Source organism: Rousettus aegyptiacus, unplaced genomic scaffold (assembly GCF_014176215.1).
Source record: "Rousettus aegyptiacus isolate mRouAeg1 unplaced genomic scaffold, mRouAeg1.p scaffold_m13_p_11, whole genome shotgun sequence".
NCBI classification, from domain to species: Eukaryota; Metazoa; Chordata; class Mammalia; order Chiroptera; family Pteropodidae; genus Rousettus; species Rousettus aegyptiacus.
The window spans coordinates 5,054,659-5,078,107 of NW_023416286.1; the positions used below are offsets into that span (position 1 = coordinate 5,054,659).

Genomic DNA, 23,449 nt, shown 5'->3' on the forward strand with positions numbered 1-23,449 from the left:
ATACTACATATTGAATAAGTATATGGAAAAATATAAAGTTGGACTCCTGCCTTGCTTCTCACACTTAAACTTTTCGTGGAGCAGAGATTTAAATATTAAAAATAAAACTTGTAAAGGTACTAAATGAAAAATCGATTAAAAACAATAATCTTAGAATGGGAATGGCCTAAGTGGAACTAAAACTCAAAAGGCGTTTTACAAAATTAATTCCATCTCATTACGTAAACTCGGTGAACAGATGTTTGTACCATAAAGGCCGCCGTCTCCTTGACCCGCCCTCCCAAAGAGAGCTGGGGTTGAGCATTGGCTGCAGAGTTCTCTGAATGCCCCAGTTCATTCTTGATCAGGGGAGAAGGGCAGTCAGTGTCAGGCTTAAACATTGTCCTGCTGGGGAAGGGGCCTGGGCTGGAAGGAGACAGAGCCTGGGGGCTGGAGAAACAGCTGGCGCACAGCCCAGGACTGGTCACGGGGTGACAAGAAGCAGGCCACAGCCTGGGTCATTCTCCTGGCGCCCAGAATTCCTTCTTTGGGGTTGCTTTGAAATGCATTTTCCTTTTCATCTATCTATCTATCTATCTATCTATCTATCTATCTATCTATCTATCTATCTATCTACCTACCTACCTACCTACCTACCTATCTGTCTTTTAATTGGTGTGTTTATTTTCTCCAGCTTTATTGTGGTATGATTGACTAATAAAAGGCACATACATTTAGGTTGTACAGTGTGATTTTTAAAGATATGCTGGGTGATCACCATAATAGGTTAATTAGCACATCCATCATCTCACCTAGTCCCTTTTTTCCCCTTGTGGTGAGAACACAAGATCTACTCTCAGCCAATTATTACCTATTATACCATGCAGGGCATTAACTCTCCAGAATTCATTCATCTTAGAACTGAAAGCGTGTACCCTTTGCCCAGCTTCTCCCCATTTTCCCACCCCCCTCCACTGGAAACCACTGCTGCACTCCTCTCTAGTTCCATGAACTCGACTTGTCAAGATTCCACTTACGGGTTGGGTATTTGTCTTTCTGTGTCTGGCTTATTTCACTTAGCACCCTTAAGCACCCTTAAGCAGCACCTGTCTCTGCTAGGTTCGTGAGGCTGTCCTAGAACATCCCCTTTCATCGTAAACCTCGTAACCCCTTTCTTTTCAGCGGGTTGCTTTTGCCCAAAGTGGTTGAAGATCGCGGCGTGACAAGAACAGACGTCGGAAACCTGGGGAGCGGTATCTACTTCAGCGATTCACTCAGGTTAGTGTGTCGTATCCCAAGCCACATCGCTCGTGCCCACTGCAGGCAGTCGTCACCGAGTACTCGCTCTGTTTTCCTCCATCTTTCCTTGCTGAAGTGTCTCTCACCCCAGAAACAAGTACTGTAAGCAGCCGATTTCTCCGCAGGCTATAGAAGCATGGGTTTCGCGGTGGATGTTTAGAAGGTGGTGTTTGAAATCCGCTTGGCGATTTTACGGTCCTGAGACCTTTTACACAAAAATTGAGAGCGATTATGTCACATCTGGATGGTGGGGAAGGTGACACCACTGGGCGACAGAAAGACTGATGATGTTCTCCTTAAACCGGGCGGTGGCCCTATGTTAGTAGAATTTAACATTTATGCTGCAACCGCTCATTCCTATGTACAAGATATTTCACAGAAAAAACTTTTAGATATTCAAATATTTTTAAAAAGTTAATTAGCATCCAATTGAATCTAGCAAAATCGAGGTCCTTTGTGACTTTTGACAGTGGTTTCAGTATAGCCGAACCGCAGTGGACTGAGGGGCGGTCAGCAGTGAAGCCAGTAGGGACAGTCACTGACTCCACGAGGGTGGAGAGAAGGGAGGAGACCAAGGGAGCCGAGGCGGGGGCTGGAGGCCAAGTCAGAGTCTGGGCTCCGTGGAGGAGTTAGGCATGTTTGTAGTTGCAGGGGAAGAACCCACACGAGGGAGAGGTTTATAGGAGGAAGGGGGGAAATTGACTTTTTTTTAAGTGTGAGGGGATAGAGCAAAGGGTCATCAGGCAATGCTTTTAGATGGTCTTGATCTTTGAAGAAATAAAGGTATGTCCCCAAAATGCTGCTCCCGAAGGCGACCCAGCCTATGTTCCTAATAAATAGCCCGATGCTTTATTAAAGTTGCTGGATCCTGAAGAAGGGTGAAACACAGTCTCTCCTGTGGGTGTCCTGAAATGTTCACTTCTCATTTGGATTCAGGAGGGCCCTGAGAACTCAGCGCCCGTCTTACCCTTGACCAGCCCTTACTCGCTGGTACTTAATGCTCTTTCTGAGTTCGCATGCGCAGAACCAAACTGCTTTTTCTTAATTAATAAGGTGAGTTTCTGTCCTCTTTCACCACCGTGGTGTTTCCTACATCAAAATGCACGTGTCTCAATAGCTAATAAAGGTTTGGGGGACAGTGGGAGTCTTCTCTCCCTGGGAACGAAGCCCTTTGAGCTGCCTAGCACAGTGGAAGAGCAATTTATGTGGTCGTTACATCAAAATCTTAAATAAATAAATGAATAATAAGCTCTAAATTGAATCTTAAGAGGTTCCTCAATAATAGTAAAATCTGGAACATTCTACCAGCAGTCTTTTAGACAGTATCGCCTATGTGTAGAATAAAATGTCGTGACCACGTAGCTGTAAATTATAAATACGTTCTTCCTTTCTCACATCTGCAGTACGAGTACTAAGTACTCACACCCCGGAGACACAGATGGCACTAGACTCCTGGTCATCTGTGACGTGGCCCTCGGGAAGTGCTTGGACTTGCACAAGAAGGACTTCTCCTTGACAGAGGCACCGCCCGGCTATGACAGTGTCCACGGGGTTCCAGGAACAGCCACTGTCACCACGGACTTCGAGGTATCTGTATCAAGAAACAGGCAGAGAGGCTCCTGTGAAGAAGTTTAAATAATTATTGTCTATGTACCGTCCGAATTCAATATTTCATAAATTAGCAAACATGAAAATCTGCTTTTATGAAAACATGCCAATAGAATTTTTTTCCCATCTATTTCTGTTTGGTCTAGGATGATGAATTCGTTGTGTATAAAACCAATCAGGTTAAAATGAAATATATTATTAAATTTTGTTTACCTGAAGATGAACTAAAGGACTTTCATCCCTGTAATAATACTGAATTAGAAGAACACACACCCAGGATTTCAGATTTTCCAATAGTTGAAGGTAAGACAATTTTCTTGAATGTTTTATGTGCTATTACTAGAACTCAACATATTTTCAATGGAATTTATATTCATGTTTGGTAACTAGACTTAGGACCTCATAGGTAAATACTTTATTTCCTTTTTATTTTGTAAAACTGAAAACCAGGATGCTGGGCATAGTTTAAGTGGTCTCGATATCATGTTACTTCACTTACACTCCAAATTCAAGCTTGTCCACCCCGGGATGGCCACTAAAACCCGCTAAACCAGTTTCGGGCGTCAGCCTGCAAATAGGGTAATGGGGCTGGCAGAATAGACAGACGGCAGAGCGTCAGGACCAGGAAGCTGGGTTCACGTGCCAGCTTGCCACTTACTGGGCTTTGTGATCTGTGGCAGACCACATCCCAGTGTTGCTGTGAGGATTTAATGGGATGAGCGAAGGCACCCCCAAAACTGCGGTGTACAGGTTGCGTATTAGTAATACAGATAAATGAGGGGACGATGGCTTTCAGAAAATCATAAGCTCAAACTACGATAATATTAATAACTTTGTAAAAACATTAACTTTTAAACTGCGATCAAAGTATTTTTTATCAGAAATGTTTGACTTCATGTACGTTCAAGAAGTCTACCACTTTTTCTCTGAGACTCATTAAATGGCATGTCTGGGAAGAGAGTATCTATTTGTGTATATAACCATGTCGGTACTTTCGTGCTGCCTAATACAGGACGTGAACATTTTCTCGATATGCCGTGTTAGGAGTTTGATTTAGTCTTTCTCGGATCAAAAGCCTAGGGGATCTCAAACTTCTTTCTCCAACACACTATTGTAGCACGATAAATAATAGTGACTGACCAGTGCAAAATTGCAAGCTCAGGAGTGTAGATATCTAGATTCTGCTTAAGCCGCTCTCATTCAGATGTTCCTAAGACCTCTGTGGACTTGTGTGTATGCTTAAGCATAGGCCTTTCAAGTACCAGCATGGCCCTGGGTTTTCAGGGCGGCTCCGCCGAGCCTGCAGACTAAAACGCCAAGTGTCTGCTGAGAACACGCCCCGTTTTGTCACATGTAGTCAATTACTCTCCAGAATTGGCTCCTGAAAATCATAAAAAGCTGTTTGTCCGTTTTTCTTGAAATAAGCATGTGTGAAAGGAAGGGGGGAGGGAGGAATAAAGACCCAGATAACAAAAACGGGGTACAGGGAGGGTTTTCAAAGCTAACGCTAGTATTTTTAATATGTAGATTACCAGTTACCAGACGGCAGGCCGTCCAGCAGCCTCGGGGCCGGCCTCCAGGACGCCTCTGGGAACTTGGTTCCTCTTGAGGATGTGTGCATCAGAGGGGAAATAATAGACTTCGTAGCCCAGGTATGTGCTTGGCGGTCTTATGATGCTCTGACAAAATGATGGAAGTCGTGAGAAGGGGATTACACTTGCACAGACTCAGCAAAGCATGCACACGTCTAAACTTTGTGTATTCCTTGAGCACCTGCTCCACACTGGGGACTGTTGTAGGCTCTGAGTGTACGGCGACGAGCAGTGTAGAAACTCTGCACTCACAGTGCCCACATTGCATTGGGCAATAAACGTGACCAATAAATGAAATCCACGCTGTGTTAGATGGTGGTAGGTGCGAGAGACAAAATCAAAGCCAGAAGGGACAGGAGCTTTGCAGGACAGAGGGGCTTCGACTGGAAAGTCGGATGGCCAAGGAAGGCCACACTGGGAAGGTGGCACCTGCACACAGAGGTGCAGGAAGTGAGGGACAGAACCGGGCAGATGTCGCCGGGTGCTCATTCCAGGCAGCAGAAGCAGCACATGTGGAGGTCCTGAGGTAGGAGCAAGCCCGATGCGGTCAAGGGACACAAGGGCGGCCACTGTGGCTGGAGTTGCAGGGGAGGGCGGGGCGGCTCGCGCCAGGACAAGGACCTACTGTCCTTAATGCCGAGTAAAGTGGGAACCTTTCGAGACGTGTGACACCTGTGCGACGAGCAGACCTGCTTCTAGCAGAACCACACCAGCCGGTGTGCTGAGAGAAGCCTGAAAAGGAGCTGCGAGGAGACATCTCAGTCACGGTCTCTGGAAAACAGACCAGATGAGACTTGTTTTCCGGAAGCTTGTTGGGACGCACCCTCTGAAGAAACACTGTAAGAGAGCGAAGCGGGATGGGGGGCAGTACGTGGCCGAAGGAGACGTGGAACGGTGACACAGTCGTACCGGAGTCCTCAGAGGTGTCAGAGGGAGCTCTGACACCAAGGTGGCCCTTCAGGGATGGTCTGAATTGAGGCCCAGGGCCTGGGCCTTTTACCCCACAGGGACCAGTCACTGGATGTGAGTGCCCCTCAGGGGGCATAGCTTGGGCGAAGCAGTTGGTCTTTGTCCACATTAGATCACCAAGCGTGGTGAGGGAAGCCAAGGCCGGCATTCAGAGGGCGGGGATGAGGCCGAGAGAGCAAAGGAGCCTGAGAGGGGGCCGCCAGTGAGCTCCATGGGCCAGGCCGTCTGGGAAGAGGGACCCTAGGGGTTGCTGATAGGTTGGGTAAAGTGGGGACTGAGACTCGCACGTTGGGGTCACAGTGACGTGGTCATTAGTGACCTCAGCAGTCAACTTGACTCATGGAGTGGTGGGTGGTGGGCTTGGAAGCCTAATCAGAGTGAGTTCAAGGGACATGGGGGGCAAGAATTTGGAGACAAAAAAGAGAAAAATGGGACAGTGGCTGAAGAGAAGTGGAGTGAGCGTGTTTTTTCTTTTAAGGTGTAAGAGGTCATAGCAGGTGTGTGAGCCAGTGCAAGTGAGAAGAGCTGAGGATCTAAGAAAAGGAGGCGTGGCTGTAGGCGCCTCTCTCCGCAGCGGGAGGGGTGAGCGCTGATGCTCAGAGTGGCCTCGGCCAGAAGCCTGCGGCTCGGCCATGTGTCTGTCCTCCATGTTACGTTGCCCCAGACAACGTGGATCATTTGCTATTACAAACCTTGTGAGGCTTTTTCTATGTCCAAAACTTCGCTCATGATTTAGCAGTGACTTTTCCGTTAATTTGTGATTTGACAGTTGGCCTGTGGGTTGACTTTGAGTCCCCAGGGACCCCCTATGTTCACGGCTCACACTTCTGAGTCTTCTTGAAGTGAGTTCAGTGTTTTTAGGTTAGTTATATAATGGTTTTGCCTGAAAGAGGAAAATTAGGATGTCAAAAATTTGTACACTACATTAGTTTCTGTTCTAGGTCCTAGTAAAAATACTTTGATCGTCATTATCTAAAATTGCTTACTTGTGAGTACTCAGTAATGCAAAGAAAATGTTATTCCATATATGGTATCATCGAGTTAATGGAATGTTTTTCTTCTTCAGGTCATTGTTTGTCAGACATACACAAATCAGAGTCATGTGCCCATTGAGGCAAAATACGTTTTTCCTTTGGATGATAAGGCAGCCGTGTGTGGTTTCGAAGCGTTCATCAACGGGAAGCACATAGTCGGGGAGGTAAGCGGAGGAGGTGTGGTGAGCTCTCCAGTTCCAGAGTCACTTTCCCTTCTACCCAAATGTTTGTTATCTGGGTCCTCACAGCTCAGATAAGGGGCAGCCTTATCTTGAAACAAAAGTATCCTTCGGAGGACCAGACGCTGGCGCAGGTAGCCTTCACGCGCACATCCAGCCCGGACGACCTGCTTTCTGCTCCTGCACGTGCGGTCTGCAGGGGTCGGTGCCTTGCAAGTTCTTTGCCTGGGCACTTCGAAAAAGAGTGATTTCAGAAGCCAAAGTTTAATTAAGAGAGGCACGTTGGAAAACTGGTGGAGCTCTCAGATAGTCTTGCCACGCTGGCCCTCTGTGGCCTCTTGCGAAAGTCAGACCAAAGGCTGTCACTCTGACTTTTTAAGGAAGTGAAAGTCGATTCATTCTGTTTATTCTGAGCGTTAGCTCACAGTTGTAGTAATAACCGACATTTCATTAAATGTATGATAAACTCAATCTACTATTTTTTTGTCCAACAAAGTTCCAATCAAACTTTATATTTCACTGTTAACTGAAATATTGTGGTTCCAACTTAAAGAGAATTCTCTGTAGTTGGCCTTTTTTCATTCAAATTCTTATTAGACAAGAACGATCATTGATGATCATTTCATATATTTCAGTTCATCTTCAACAGGCTCTTAGTTTTCTGTTTTTGCTTAGGTTTTAATAAACATCGATGACGTTTTCCTTAGTAGAGTCTAAAATCACTGTTCATATTATGACTGGTATAAAAATCATTCTTTTCAGATTAAAGAGAAGGAAGCTGCCCACCAGGAATATCGAGAAGCCATCAGTCAAGGCCATGGCGCTTACCTGATGGACCAGGATGCACCCGTAAGGCGGGATATCCCCCCATCAGTCTAGCATCCTTATTAGAAAGGGGAAAGGAGTTGGAATGTGAGGTTCACAGTGGGAACTAGGATGAACCTCACCATGTCAGGCCCTAGGATTTCTCTTGCTGCTAGCAGGGGAGGCCAGGCTGCTCAGACCCGGTGACGCCTCTCGTAATAGGGGAACCAAGTTTCCCAGAAGTGTCAACATAAAGAAAACATTTGGGATACATCATTTCATCTGCCGATAAAAGAGAGTAACAATGTTTTTACCTGTTTCCTAGAACTGAGCTCACTTAGCGATTTATTCCATCCTCACCAAATCACAGCCCAGGGTCCTGAGAGAGGCCCAGGTTCTTTTCTTCCTGATTATTTGCTTTCACAGGGATGGACCAGAGGGGCGGGGGCGATCTGGACAAGGGGACGACTGTCGCACCCGCTCAATTTCTTTCCTTAAGTAGAAGCTGTTTTAGGTGCGCCTCGGGCAGGAACCAGGTCACAAGCCCTCAGTTTCTACGCGGAGTGCCAATGTAGGCACTTAGCTGGTTTTAAAGACGCTCCATATACTTCACATATCACCTCTGAGGATGCCACATTGCTGTGGTCTTGTGAAAACTGGAGGTTTGGAGAGGAAGTTATTAACTTATCAATTTAAGGGATAAGTAACCTTTCGATATGTAGTATATCCATTTGCAGAATGGGATGATCAAGGAAGTGGTCACTGTTAACCAGTTAATAACCCCGCCCCCAGCCGAAGTGTGTGGGCGAGAGGAGCCTGGGCTCGTGGATGGGCTGCCGCTGCACAGCGCAGCTCATTGTCATGAATGAATTGCTCCGCATGTTTCCTCCTTGATGCCAACGTATCTCCCTAGGAATATGACCCACAGGAAGAGTCTTCACAAAGGATGTTGCTTGTGGGTGGTCTGGTCAGAACCACTGCTGGCCCAAGCCATCGAGGCCCTGAGAATATATTTTGCCACCTGATGACTGTACTGTTCTTATACTAGGATATATTAATACCATAATAACATAATGTATTGTATAAGTAATATATGTTATTACACAGTGATTCTCAAACAACACAGGTTTGAGCTGCACAGCTGCATGCAGATTTTTTTTGCGACAATTTAAAAAACTCACAGACGAACCACATAGCCAGCCTAGAAACATAGAAACTAAGCAACAGTTTGGTGCATCCTGATGCAGAGACCAGACATCGCTAAGGAAGAGAAGCGAGCACCGGGACTGAGGGCAAGAAGGGGTGGGCTGACTGCCGGTTCGTGGGTGACGCACAGGCTGACCCTCATCTGCAGCGCTGCTCACCCTGATCCTTGAAGAGGGAAGCCACGCCCCAGCTGCCGGCCCTGGGTGTGCAAGAGGGCCTGGCCCTCAGGGACTCTCTCCGGGTTGGTTCCATCGGTGCTTTGTCCTGAAGTTAGGAGGTACCTTGCCTGTCAGGGGCTGCCTTTTAAAGTCCTTTATATATTGGACACTGTCCCTGGCCACCCCGCGCCCCATGAGTTCAACACCAAAGGCATCAAAGTGATCTTCCTGCCTCCAAACACAGCGTCTCTAACTCGGCCTCTAAGTCAGGGGTTATCAGGACCTTTACAGTTCATCACACATGGTCTCTGTGGCTCGGACTGTCGACACCGTGGGAGAGACCCCACCAGAGAGAACATTGTGGAGTCTGGAAGGATCACACCACTGAGAACACATCGTTTCAGAAAAAGCCATGAAACCCACCGAGCCCCAAACAACAAACTCCTGCTGGGGAAAACTGTCCGGATGCCGTGCGCGACCTCACAGGGTTTAGGACAGCCGATCGAGGAAGTCATGGACGAGGTCGCGGATGTGGCAGAAAGGTATGGGTGGGCGGTGGCAAAGGGTTTCAAGATGCAGATCTTGGAGAAATTGAAGAGCTAACAGCTCCACAGCAGAGGAGTTAACAGAGGCCGGCTTGATGGAGGTGAGTCCTTTGGGGCCAGCGCCAGACGATGAGGAAGACGAAGCAGTGTCTGCGAGCAGACTGACGGTAGACGTCTGGCCGAGGGTTCCGGTCATTCAGGACCGCTCCCGACTGCTTTTGCAACGTGGGCCTCTGTGACCGGGAACGGAAACTACGGCATGTGGTGGAACCGTGTAGAAATGTTTTCAGAAAAATGAAAGCAAAAAAGTCAGAAGTTACGATGTATTTCTGTGTAGCGACACCGAGGGAGCCTGCCCCTTCTGCATCCCCGCCGCCTCCACTCTGCCCCCCAAGGTGGCAGGACCAGCCCCCCTCCTCGGCCTGCTGGGCGTGGACACGACGAGGATGAGGACGAGGCCAGGAGGGCGAGGCCTTTCTGAGGCCCTTACTACTCAGTGACCAGCAAGTGACCTCGCGGGGGACAGCTAACACGTGCTGTGTGTGCGCATCTCCGCGTGGCAAGGGCCGCGAGACGTTTATGCCATCACCATCACCTGAGCAGTCGTCGTGTGGAACACCACGTGCAGACCTGGGTGGGGCGGACAGCCTGTCCCTGCCTGGGCAGAAGCGGCGTGCCTTCTCAGGAACCTGCAACTGCTCTCAAAGAATTGCATGACTGACTACGTTACGCTTCTCTCGAGGAGCCTGTCTCCGCGGGATAGGGGCTTTTTTAAAAAATAGAACAATATTTCCAGCACTGTATTATGAACTCTAATACTGTATACCATTAAAGCTTAATAATGATTCATTGGTTAGTATACAGGTTAGGCTGCCATAAAGCAATCATATTGCTCCTGCTCCATTATCAATGGCTGAGTCGTCATCCCTGTAAATATGAATTCCTTTTTCACATTATCCTTTCATTTTCGATGTCTAGTGTTACTGACGCATATAACATCTGCAGCGTTTTGTGTTCTATAAGACAGTAGTGACACAGGTGCTCACAGACCATTCAACTTGTAAACTTACTGTAAATATGTCTTCCTCATGATTTTCTTAATAACATTTTTCTTTTTGGTAGCTTACCTTGTTATAAGAATACAGTATTTAATATATATAACTTATAAAATATGTTTTGATCAACTGTTTATGTTATTGATAAGGCTTCTGGTCAACAGTCAGCTGTTAAGTTTTGGGGGAGTCAGGAGTTATATGTGGATTTTCAACTGCGTGGGGGAGTTCCCCAACCCCAGAGTTGTTCAAGGGTCAATGTGTATGTATCATATGTTAAATATGTTATATATAAGTGTATATGTGTATGATTTAAGTCTTCTGATAGTTGACGTTATACATAGGATTATGTATCTTTGAGTTATACACATATACATATCTGGCATTGTATGTGTCATATATGATAATCTAGAAATATGCATTTTATGTTACACGTATTATGTTTCCAAGTATCAGAAGAATGCTATTTTGTAGAAAGTCTGCCTTGTTATAACAGAAGGGACTTCATCTGTTCATACCCTACGCAGAGCCGGCACTGCAGCCCCATGTGAGTGAGTGGTGGTCTCGCACGGGGACCCCCGGTTTCCATACACTTCTTTTGAGGGCAAGCACTAGTAACTTAATCATCTCTTCCTTGTTCATTCCCATCCTGCAAATGGATATCCTCGATGTCGAAAGTAATCTGTCCCTCAGTGCTAACCGTGAATGTTATGCACTCCTGATCTACACACGTGGCATGTTCATAGGCGCACAGCCACGTGGAGGGCATGCATGGTCAGGAGGCTCGGACGGTCCCTGTGTAGGTGTCAGAAAACACATCTAGCCTCTCTCTTTTCTGCCTGAGCTAATCACATGCAGTGATTATCAGTACCCAGTAAAGAAAATGCAATACTTTTTCTAAAAAATAAAGTGATGCATTTACTGCAGGGTAAAAGAATTGGGTGAGGGCCAGGTTTGGTGACGGCCACTCTGGCTCGGCAGCCGCAGTTAGAGCTGGTGCTGGCAGTGGCGGGGGCCAGAGAGGCCAAGTTCTCCCAGAAGGGGCAGCCTGGATGGGGTCCCTGTGCAGATCCCTGCACGTGGGACCCCTGGTGGGGAGAGGCCACTGAGTGATGCACCCCAGCCGGGCAGGGTCCTGCTGCCAACAAGCCTGCTCTCCCAGTCCCTCCCTCCCCCCCCCCCCGAAGACGTCACACTGTCCCACCACTGGGAACAGCTGCAAGAGTCTCCACCAGTGCCTGTCTTGTAGGCTCTCATTTTCTGAGGAAGAATCTGGCATACTGTAATTCAGCTGGTGGACGTGATGGGGGGATCGGCCAGCGTGGAATGGATGCGTGTGTGTGAGTCGCTAGCTAAGTAACATGTCTCTGTTTCAGGACGTGTTTACCGTAAGTGTTGGGAACTTACCCCCCAAGGCTAAGGTCCTCATCAAGATCACCTACATCACGGAACTGAGCATCCAGGGTACCGTGGCTGTCTTCTTCATGCCTGCCACTGTCGCGCCCTGGCAACAGGACAGAGCTCTGAATGAGAACATCCAGGTTCGTGTGCTTGAGACCGAAACAAGCTTTTTTGTGTGCGACGTATGCTTAGGGGAGAAAAAATATCCAAAAGCATTTGGTCTTTTTGGCAGAAAGTCAGTGAATTTATGGACATGTGATGTTTGTAAAATAAAAAGAATAAAGACAGATATGCTCAAAGGGCATAATATTTTTATTCTGTCCAGTCACTTAAAAGTATCGTGTCCATGTTACGTGTTCATGAAGCACAGAAAAATATAAAGAATACAAATAAGCCGAAGAGGAGCAGTAAAACCACCCTTAACTCCATCGCTGGGGTGGTTGCCCGCAGCTGCCATCTCCGCTGTGCCGTGGGTCTGTCCGCTTCCTGTTTTGGGTGCGGTTATGTAAATTGTGTGCATGTGTCTGTGTGTACACAGATGCATATGGTTGTGTGTGTGCACACATACACGTATGTAGTTGAAAGGGTTATAAATTACCTTGATGTCAGTTACAGCTCAGAGGTTACTGTCATTCCATGAGCACGCACTCTGCTGGCTCTGTGTCTCACTCCTCCAAAGTAAGACTTGCTCTCGCTGCTGCTCTAGGTTGTGGCCTTGGTGACATTGCATTCAGCAGAGTCTCGTTGTGAAACTAAAGAGATACATACTTAATCATCTTTCCTTTTAACAGGATACGGTAAAGAAGATTTGTGTACAGGAAATAGGGTCAAAGCAAAGGTCAGTACCTAACATTTAAAACCTGATAATCATTCAACGAGTGCTAGTTTCATGGCTTAAATTTTCATTAAAAATGATGTGAAACAATTAAGGTAGTTTAATGTTTAAGGTATTAGACTGACAACTTTCTCTTCATTTTCGGCAGCTTCTCGTTGAGTATGTCTATTGAGATGCCGTACGTGATTGAATTTATTTCTAGTGATACACATGAACTGAAAAAAAAGGTTAGTAAAGTTTTGCTTTATTTCTTAAGAGCTCTTCTTTTAACATTAATTTGTCATTAGGGCAAGACGTGCAAATGGTCTAAAAAGTGAAACGATGCTAGCAACAGCTTCTCACCAGCAGCTGCAGTCCTGAGACAGTGAAGCACTGGAGCTATTTTAGCTCTTTTTTGGTGGCCCCCAAAGTTTTAAGTAATAATTTTTACGGCTTGTTCTTCATTCACCTGTTTCAGAAATTTCGTTTTGACCTCCTGTTACGGTGGATGAAGTTTAACTCCCTGACCCCCTCCACTTCCCTCCTCCCCGCTTTTTCTCGCCCTTTCATTCCAAAAGTTATGTCAGGTTTTGGTTACGGCGGTAATCAACGTTTGTATTATTATGGCTATGTAAATGATGTTTACTGTCGAGCCAAGAAATGTGCTATGATTACATTTTCTTGTATTCTTCTTTTTTTAACATCTTCATATAGCATTTCTGGGGGCGGGGTGGGGAGAATACCTTTTTCATTGGCTTAGTCCCCTAGGACAGTTCTCTCCTGCTCTGACACGTAGAGTAACGCCCCTCACCATCCGGTTTTCACTCTGCTGCGTGCTTGAGGGTATCTATCTGTTCATTGTCTCCTCCCGGCTGGCTGCCGGGGCACACCTGCCACCCTCGGACCTGCCCCACTCTTGCCCTGTGCAGGGTTTTTTCACCTGTATCCTCTGTCTCGTTCTCTCCCTTCATCCGAGCACAGTCTCATTCCCTTCCTCAGTGGGAGCGACGGGCGGCCACGCCAGGAAACACCCTCCTCCCACCCGCTGCCCTTGCCATTCGCAGAGGCGCTTCGCCCCAGGCTGGGTGTCATCTCTCAGGGTGCTGAAAACTTTGTCTCCCGGCTTCTGGTGTTCCTTTTGAGAAGTTAAATGACATTTTTTTATCCCCCATTCTTTATATGTAGTCTGTTATGGCTTTTTTTTTTTTTTTTTTAATTCTTCAAGGACTTCAGGATCTCATTATCCTTGGTATTTTGAAATTTCACAGTAAGGTGACGTTCATTCTTTGTGAGTAACTTATGGACTTGCATTCTGGGAAATTTCATGAGATTTTTAAAAACAAAGTTGTTTTTCTCTTTTCACCATGTTGCAGTGCCTCTCGGTCAGGTATCCCCTGGTTCGAGCCCTTTATTTTCTTACATTTTCTCCCTCGTTGCCCATTTAATTAATTGTCTTTTTGTTTTTCTTTCTGGATGATTTTCTCTATTTTAAATTCCGACCATTCAACTGGAAGTTTTATCTTCTCGTATTTTTTGGTTCGTAAGCTCTTTTCCGTTCTGTATTCCTCTTCTGTAGCATCCCTGTGTGGTTCGTGGATGCAGGGTCACTGTCTCTCACCAGACACGTTCACAGCATGCTTTTTCTGTTGTTCCCTGTGTTAAATCTCCTTTCCTGGAGTGTCTTTTTCCCCTCTGGCTTTCTGTCTGTCTGGTCTCCATACGTCACGTTAGAGGCTTCTCCTCCAACATTGAATGCCCTGCCCGTGTCTGTCTTCACTTGAAATGTGAGCAGGCCAGAGGGATGCTCAGAGGTGAGCCGGGCGAGTGGCCCAGAGGCCACCGGCAGCTGAGGTTGGTGATGGGTCTCATGGACTGTTCCAGCCCCTTCTGTGATTAGTCAGAACAGCTCTAGGGTGGTCACAGAGTATGGCAGGAGGGTGCGTAAGGGTCCCGTGTTCGGGGATGCCCGCCGTCACGTCAGTCCCGTTTGCAGCCCTATGCTTCATCGTGCCTCCGGGTCCCGAGCCTAGGTTCCTTTTGATTGAATTTCTATAAGTAAGAAACCTCAGTTTCCTTCAGTGAGAGGACAGGGAGCTGGCCGTCAGTGCCAGCTACTTGGCCACCGGCGCGGGGAGGGCGCCTGTGGGTCCGGCAGCCTGTGGGTCCGGCAGCCTGTGGGTCCGGCAGCTTAGTACGCAGTCTGTCCTCCCGAACCGCCGCTTCCTGCGGTAGCTCGTGCCTCCCGCGTGGGAGCCGGCCCAGGTGCCGCGTTCCCGAGCCCGCCGCTGTGGCCGTGCCCCCTCCACGCGGGCTGGGCCACTTACGCAGCCGTCTGCCTTCCACCTGCGGAAACGTGTGGGCCTCCCTTGCCTGCTGCCGTCTTTGTTCCTGTCCTCGATAACTCCATGGGTTTGCACCCTGTTACCTGCTTCCCTTTTACTGTAGAGAGTTTAGGGTTTTGCTGGGGAATGGAGGCCGCCACATAGGGTTAATCCGCCCTGAACGAGAAGCCTTTTACATCAGACAAAACTTTGTGGTTTAAAAGCACATGCGTGTGTTATTTCTCGCAGCTCTGTGGGTTGGCTGGGCAGTTCTGGGCTGGGCTGGCTGGGCTGGGACAGGGAGGTCTAGAATGGTCTCACTCACATACCTGGAAGTCGGCTTGGTGTTAGCCGGAGTGATGGCCACGTGAGTCTCGTCATCAGGCACGGTAGCTCAGTTTGGTGTATGTAGTGACAGAGGTTTCTCAGTAGCAACGGAGGAGGGCAGGCGCCATTGCATAAATACTTTTCAAGCTTCTGCTTGCCTCATATCTGCCAATATCCCATTGGCCAAAGCAGGTCATGGCCAACGCCAGATTCAAGGGCAAAGGAAGCTGCAGTCACATTGCAGAGGGACCAGCACATGAGACTGGGAGGACTTTGTGGCCATTTCAGAATTTGCCACATTGCCTTTATGATTTTAAAGTTTACCACATGCATTTTTAAAAGTAATTTTAGGTTTATGGAAATAAAACTTTAAAGGAAGGTATAATGCTAAGACTTCTGTTGAATTTTCTGTCTTGCTGTTCTAAGCTATGACTGTCTGGTGCACTCTGTTATCACCAGAGGACAGACTGTAACTAAATACCCAGATCGATTGTATTTGGATCCAGGGTTTGAGACTGTCCCAAACTTAGCTAATTTGACTATTTATACCACCCTTAGCATTTCAGGAGGGCAAGTAATTAAATGCTTGCCACACCAAAAATCCACAGTTCATAATTTCAGAATTTGTTGCTACATTGTTGATTCGTGGAGAGGCCATGTGTGTTAGGCGAGGTGTGCTGCTGGACAGGTAAGAGCAGGCCAGTGACATTCACAGGCCATCATTCACCTGCTGTCCTGGCGGTCTGTCCACAGAGAACAGACTGCAAAGCCGTGATCAGCACCGTGGAGGGCAGCACCTTAGACAGCAGCGGATTTTCTCTCCATGTCGGCTTGACTAATGCCCATCTCCCGAGAATGTGGGTTGAAAAACATCCAGAAAAAGAAAGCGAGGTATGGTCCTTCTGACTTAAATGTAGGGGGCACTACTGAAAAAAATTTTCAGAGTCAATAGATTATTTAAGTTTGGAAATGACTGCTAGTCTTGAAAACTAGCGTTACAAAATGAGCTCTCACCACCCCAAGATTCCACAACTAAAATACTTTTGATATCGAGCATGAAAAACTTCTGAACTTTCTACTAAAATCCTCATGTGGTCTGTTTCTTTATAAAGATTGTAGTGTTTTTTTTTTTTTTTTGAGAAGGCATGCCATATTATTTATTTATTTCACATGATTTAATGTTTTATGTATTTATTTTTAATTGAAGAAATTATTTAATTTTTTTTCTCCCATCTATTCCCCACTCCCTCCTTCCCTCTGGTAGCCACTAGTTTATTGTCCATGTATCTCTGTCCTGTTCATTTGTTGCTTTTAGGTTTATATCCCACATGTAAGTGATATGTGATTTTCAACTTTTTCTGTCTGGCTTATTTCGCTTAGTATGATTATTTCAAAGTCCATCCACGTTGTTGCAAATGGCAGTATTTCATCTCTTCTTACGGCTGAGTAATATTTCATTGTATATATGTACCACAGCTTCTTTAGCCAATCATCTATTGTATAAAGATTACAGTTTTTACCTTAATCCCCACTAAAAAAAAAAAAAATCTGCCTTCAGGCATTATATCAGTCTGTATTATTTTTATAGTTTTTACTGATACTGTCGAAATAGATATACAAAACTATTTATGGCCTTAAGACCATTTTGTGTGGCTTGTGACAAAGAATCTCTTATTAAAATAAAAATCGAGAGTGACATCAGCAAGATGGCTAAATAAGACATCCCTCGCTTGTATCCCCTTCAACAACAATTATTTGGCCTAGAAAAGTGTCTACCAAGAAAAGTGTCTTTGTGGGAGCTTTGGGGTCCAGTTAGGGCATCGCAAAACACCAGGGAAATCCAGATCCACAGAGGATCCTCTTGAGCAGACAGCTCACATCCGGACAGCCAACTCGCTGACTGAGTTCCTGGCTACTGACATAGGAGCAGCTTTGTACCCCGCGCATTTGACTGCAGCCCCGCTCGGTTTAATCCTGTCATCAGCAACCCCCTCCAGCAGACCCAGGAGGAGTCAGGCCTGCTCATGTACCAGGTGATGGGTGTACAAAACTCGATCCCAGCTGTGGACCCTGAAGTGGCCGGTGAGCTGGCTCCTGCTTCCCTCAGCCATGGTCTGGGAACACCTGGACGTTAAGCACCAAATTCGGTCGTCATACAAAAAGCAGTCACATTTCTGTGCGCTAACAGTGAACTATCCGGAAAAGAAAGAAACCGGTCCATTTACAATATCATAAACAATAAAATGCTTAGAGTAAATGTAATCAAGGAGATGGAAAATCCGTACACTGAAAACTATAAAACATTGATGAGAGAAATTGAAGCAGATACAAATAATCGGAAAGCTATCGTGTGATGGAACCATAAAGTACCGCAAACGGCCAGCCCTGGAGACACCACACCTCCTGATTTCAAACTTACTGGCAGGCTGCATAATGAGGAGAGTGTGGTGCTGGCATAAAAACAGACACGTGGACGAATGGAACAGAATCGAGGGCCCAGAATTAAAGCCACGATGTATGGTCAACAGATATTTGACAGCGGAACCAAGAACGCCCAGTAGGGAAAGGATAGGCCTTTCGATATATGGTTATGGCAAAACCAGATATCCACATGCATTTTGAAATTGGACCCCTATCTTACACTCAGAAATATAACTCAAAACAGATTAAAGACTTTGAGTCCTGAAGCTATAAAACTCCTAGAAGAAAACATAGCTAAAAAGCTTCTTGACATTGGTCTTGCCAACAATTTTTTGACTATGACACCAAAAGCACCAGCAACAAAAGCAAAAGTCAGGAAGTGAGACTACATCGAACTAAAAAGTTTCCGCGCAGCAAAAGAAACAGTCCACAAAATAGAGAGGCAACCTATGGAACGAATGGGAGAAAATATTTGCAAACCATGTATCAGATAAGGGGTTAATATCTAAAACATAAGGGTCTATGGCCATGCCGCTCTGAACATGCCCGATCCTGTCTGATCTCGGAAGCTAAGCAGGGTGGAGCCTAGTTAGTACTTGGATGGGAGACCACCTAGGAAGACCAGGTGCTGTAGGTGGAAATGAATGAATGAATGAATGAATGAATAATAGGTAAGAAACCTATAACTCAATAGTAAAAACCACTAATAATCTGATTAAAAAATAGACAAAAGAGTTGAATAGGCATTTTCCCAAAGGAGACATACAGCTGACTAATAGGTGCATGAGAAGATGCTCAGCATCACTAATCAGCACGGAGATCAGAACCACAGTGAGAAGTCACCTCACAACGTTCGAATGGCTTTTATCAAAGAGACGGAAGATGAGAAGCGCTGGCGAGGACGCGGAGAAAAGGGGGCCCTCCTGACAGCTCGTGGGGATGTGAACTGGTGCAGCCGCTGTGGACAGCAGTAGGAGGTTCCTCAGAAATTAAAAATAGAGCTACCTGACGATCCAGTCACGCTTTCAGGCATTTATTCAAGGGACATGAAATCACAGTCTTGAGGAGACACCTGCACCCCGGTGTTCATGGCGGCGCTATCCTCAGTAATCAAGACGTGGAGATAACCTGAGTGTCCATCAATAGATGAGCGGATAAAGAAAAATGTGAGATACATAGATAATAGATACGTTATTCAGCCATAAAAAAGACGTGAAATCTTGCAAAAGTGTGGATGGACCTCGAGGGCATTATGCTAAGTGAATAAGTCAGAGAACGACAAATGCTGTACAGTCTCACTTGTGTTTGGACTCTGCAAAAGCTGAGCTCATGGAAACAATTGAAGGTCGGTTGTCAGAGGCCGGGCTGGGGGTAGACATGGGGAGATACTGATCAGAGGGCACAAACTTTAGTTATAAGGTGAATAAGTCCTGGTCATCTAATATACAGCATGGTGGCTGCAGTTAAAGTACCAAATTATATACTTGAAAGTTGCTAAGAGAGTAGATCTTAAACGTTCTCACAACAACAACAAAAAAAACAGTTACGCGATGGATGTGCTAATGCCTTACTGTGGTCATCGTTTCACAGTATGTGTGAGCATCAAATCGTTACTTTGGACACCTTCAACTTACACAATGTTATATGTCCTTTATGTCTCAGTAAATCTGGGGGAGATTTTTAAAACTAAACTTTTATGATAGTAGTTGTACTTCAATTAAGAAAATAAACAGTAAGTTTATATTTTAATACGACAGTGGCATCTATATTCTCTTTAGGATGGCATGCGCATGTATGTAGGAGAGAGAAGGGGGCATGTTCTTTATTCATTCTGCAGACAATATTGGTACTATACAAATTTTTAGATATTCTATATTCTTGACCCCTAGGGGGTCTATGGACCACATGTTGAAAACTCCAGGTCTAACATTTTACTTTTTATTTGAATTCCTACTATCGAATAAATCTTAACTTTCTCTGTTTTTATATTATTATTTTACTTGACTAGCAAGTTTTCAGATTTTACAAGTAGATCTTCTCCAATAAAAATGACACATTTGTGCCAAATTCGGCAAACCCTAGCTATGTACGTATGTCTTACTTTGTACCATCAAGAGGTACCTGAAATATTAGTGGTATGTGAACTAAAACCTCTTTCAAATGCCACTGCTGAGCATGGTATGCAAAGGGCATGGGGAAGTGACGACCCCTGAGTCACAGGAATAAGTGCATTTAGTTCACCTTCTCTGTTAACTTGGGTTTTTGTACACTGGGTGATCTTTAATGAAACACACACGCACGCTCCTGCGTTGGCGCGTTTCTGCCTCTCCCTCTCAGGCTGCTTCCCTCTGGGCTCGGAGATCTGGGGGGAGGCCATGTGCCTTAGCCTGCGGGTCTTGGCCGGGTTTTAGGGGCCGCCCTTCATTCTGTTTCTCTGCCTCAGTTACCTGTCCGAGTTTAAGAGACATCGCATGGCTGGGTTTGGGGATCAAGTTTCTGTGGTCCTCGGGCACGTGTGAACAGGCCAGTCCGAGCCCCGCGCAGCCCCTGAACTGGCCCCCTCCCGCTCAGGCCTGCATGCTGGTTTTCCACCCGGATCTCGGCAGCGCCCTCCCTGATGCAGCCGAGAAGAGCGAAGTGGTGATTTGTCTCGACTGCTCCAGTTCCATGGAGGGTGTGACGTTCTTGCACGCCAAGCAGATTGCCCTGTACGCGCTGTCCTTGGTGGGCCAGGAGCAGAAGGTGAACGTTGTCAAGTTTGGCTCAGGTGAGCGCTTGGGCTCCGGGCGCAGTGTGCCTCCTCTCAGCCGCACGTTTGTCCGTGGGTAGAGCTCACGTCACCTTTGGAGCAAGAGGGAGCACAGAGTTCCAGTCCGTTCCAGTCCCAGCTCCACCACTTGGCAGCTCCAGGTGCCGCCACGGGCAGCTGCTTGCCCTTGTCCAGCCTCCGTTTTCTCGTCCGTGAGGAGGGCGGTAGCCTGCAACTCACCGTGGTGTTGTGAGGACTGGACTATGTATGTAAAGGGCTCGAAACAGGGCCATGGCCACAGCAAGTGCTGTGCGCACGTGACTATCACCAACGCCAGCTGAGCCAACCGCAAGACCCTTGGTGTGACCTACGAGGGTCCCCAGGTGGAGGACAGAACCTGGGAAATGAGCGCAGTACAGATAGTCGGGGAGGAGTGGGCTCAAGAAGAGTGACGCCATAACCAGGCGGGGCCCAGGGCCACCTCAGCCACCGGAAGAAGGGCCACAGAGGGGAGGGAGGGGGCATCGTGTCCCGCTGGCTCTTCTGCGCCATTTAGCAGACGGCCCCGCCCCTTTAGGAAGGAGCCAGGCTCTGCGGCTGCTGGGGCAGAGGTCGTGGGAGAAGGTCCCTCCGATGGCTGGGCGGTCCATGCTGTCGCGAAGCCTCATCCGACCTTGCATGAGCAATGCACACGTGCAGTTTAATTCAGCCTTTTGCACTGTAAAGTGCTTGGTTTGCACTAGAATTTATTAAAGGAATACCGTGGTGGTTTTTTATCCATTAAAATTACGAAACACTGTTGTTTGTTAGCGGTCAGTAATGTTGAACGGCGACACCTCACACCAGTCTCATCTCACAGGCTACCAGGAGCTGTTCTCATACCCCAAGGGCCTCACGAGTGACAGTGTGGCAGCCGAGTTCATCACGGTGAGTAAACGCCACCTCCCTGTGTCTCCTAAGTCGAGGTCTATCCAGTTCTAGGGATGCTGCCCCCAGGCCACCATCAGAAGGCACCAGTCCTGTTTTTGTGTGTTGGCGGCTCTTTTATGTCATTGATAAAAGCAATATGAACTCATGGGGGAAAATTTGGAAAATAAAAGGAAAGATAAAAATCATCTACAGTCCCTGCCACACCAGTAAAGCCGGCTGTGTCAGCTTTGCAGCTCGCTTCTGTCCCTTTTCTTCTTTTTCCAACGGAGCGAGCCCAGGATGACCAGTCGCCCCCTCAGTCTGGGCTGGCAGACCCAGAGGTGTTCGACGTCATAGTCTTTGAAGACCGTAAAAAAGATAAGTGCCATTGATGATAGTGCGACATGAATTAAACTCTCAGGCTAGAAATATAGTTGCTCCACAGATGTGCAATTAAGGAAAAAAGTGCCTTTTCCTGCCGGTGCCTGTGAACGCCCCTGGAGCGACAGGCCGGGTCGAGGATGATGGCCAGCAAAGGGCTGAACGCTCGCTCTCCTCACTCCCGCAGTCCGCCTCGCCCACCATGGGCAGCACAGACTTCTGGAAAGTGCTCCGATACCTGAGTCTGCTGCCGCCTGCTCAGGGGTTGCGGAACGTCCTCCTCATATCTGACGGGCACCTGCAGGGCGACAGCCTGACGCTGCAGCTTGTGGAGCGGCACGTGCGGCACACCCGGCTGCTCTCCTGCGGGGTCGGGTGAGTGCCGGGGCCGCCTGGGGGGCGAGGTCCGGGCTGGCGTGTAGCGGCTGCTCGGGGCGCAGGCCGGGGCCTCTGGGCTCTGGGCGCTGGGCCAGGCTGCCTGGGTCTCCCTCCATACCAGGCCTGGCCACGGGTTAGTGACCTTGGGCAGGTCGCCGACTCTCTAAGCGAGGCTGGTGACGCACACGCCTGCCTCGTAGGTTTGCTCCGAGGGTTCAGTGGGCTCACGTATACAAAGCACTTGGAACAGATCCAGCCGTGGCAAGCACCCGTCAACGTTAGTGTTGTTACTTTGCATAAAAATCCAAATTTCTGACCTGTCCTGAGAAGCCTGGAGACCTGGCAGCCAGGCACACCCTCCCATGGCAGTTTCTGATGGCCTAGGGGTGTGGGGAGCAGGTGCCTGCTCCTCACGATGCCCTTCCCACAAGCACTCTGTGCAGTCTGTGTCGTCAGCCCCTGAGACATGCAGGGAGGTGGGGGCTTTCTCTGGGGAAGCCAAACCCATGGTGTGAAAGTGAACCCCCCAGTCGTGGTTAGCTTTTCAGCTTGAACTGAGGCACGTGGTGTAACTATAAGGAAGACAGCAAACCCAAGGGACCGGACCGATGTCTGCAGAGCATGCATGCCCCCGCCCCCGCCCCTAGAGTCACCACCACCACAAGCTGTCACCAGGCCTTCCCTCAGCATGTGCCGCCATCCCTGCCGTGGCAGTCTGGGCCCTGCATGTCCCTGGATGGCCTCCCTGCCTACCCGGAAGGCGCTGTTTCTCTCTCTGCCCCCTCAGTCACATGCCTAGTTCTGTTCTCTGTCATCTGAGGCGTGATGGCGTCCACCCAGGGACAGTCCCTAGCAGGACTGAGCTGAGTAACTTGCACCTGTGGACACAGAGTGGCCTGCCACAGCGAGGTGTCCCCTCCCTGCCTTCCTGGTCACAGCAGCACCTGCCTGCTCCCTGCACTTTGGGGCCTGCTGGGCTGGCGTCCAGCCCCATACACTTCAGCATAGGAGGCACTGTGTCCCACCGAGCACCTGTCAGGGGACAGACGCTGCTTGGCCCGGGCTGAGTACTGTGTGTGGGGCACAGACAGACAGCAGTCCAGTGACTTCAAAGGGAGAAGGGTTCCAAGTGCCAGGAAGGAAGGAAAGGGGGTGCCGTCGTGGGCTGACTTTGTGCCTGATGACATAACTCAGCCTGAGGCAGCTGGAATTGGTACTGATTTTCCGTCTAGTTTTTAGGATCTTTCTAAATGTTTCTGCCTCATTTTATGCATACTCATTTGCGTTTAAAAAAAAAGAAAAAAAAAAAACCTGCAGCAAGGC

The 23,449-nt window shown here is 47.7% G+C and overlaps 1 protein-coding gene and 1 pseudogene across 3 annotated transcripts in view; both read left to right on the plus strand.

Annotated features, from left to right (window-relative positions):
* PARP4 (poly(ADP-ribose) polymerase family member 4) overlaps nt 1-23,449 on the plus strand; it is a 70,581-nt gene that overhangs the window by 26,948 nt on the left and 20,184 nt on the right. For all 3 annotated transcript variants that reach the window (XM_016130740.2, XM_036228441.1, XM_016130736.2), the window contains 13 exons: nt 1,162-1,257; nt 2,682-2,865; nt 3,033-3,189; nt 4,414-4,538; nt 6,514-6,645; nt 7,423-7,509; nt 11,802-11,966; nt 12,618-12,664; nt 12,810-12,888; nt 16,042-16,179; nt 20,281-20,476; nt 21,318-21,385; nt 21,936-22,123. In XM_016130740.2, coding sequence (XP_015986226.2) covers nt 1,162-1,257; nt 2,682-2,865; nt 3,033-3,189; nt 4,414-4,538; nt 6,514-6,645; nt 7,423-7,509; nt 11,802-11,966; nt 12,618-12,664; nt 12,810-12,888; nt 16,042-16,179; nt 20,281-20,476; nt 21,318-21,385; nt 21,936-22,123 — 1,662 coding nt within the window. The remainder of the gene's footprint in view (nt 1-1,161; nt 1,258-2,681; nt 2,866-3,032; nt 3,190-4,413; nt 4,539-6,513; nt 6,646-7,422; nt 7,510-11,801; nt 11,967-12,617; nt 12,665-12,809; nt 12,889-16,041; nt 16,180-20,280; nt 20,477-21,317; nt 21,386-21,935; nt 22,124-23,449) is intronic.
* On the plus strand, nt 18,228-18,346 carry LOC118609516 (annotated as a pseudogene).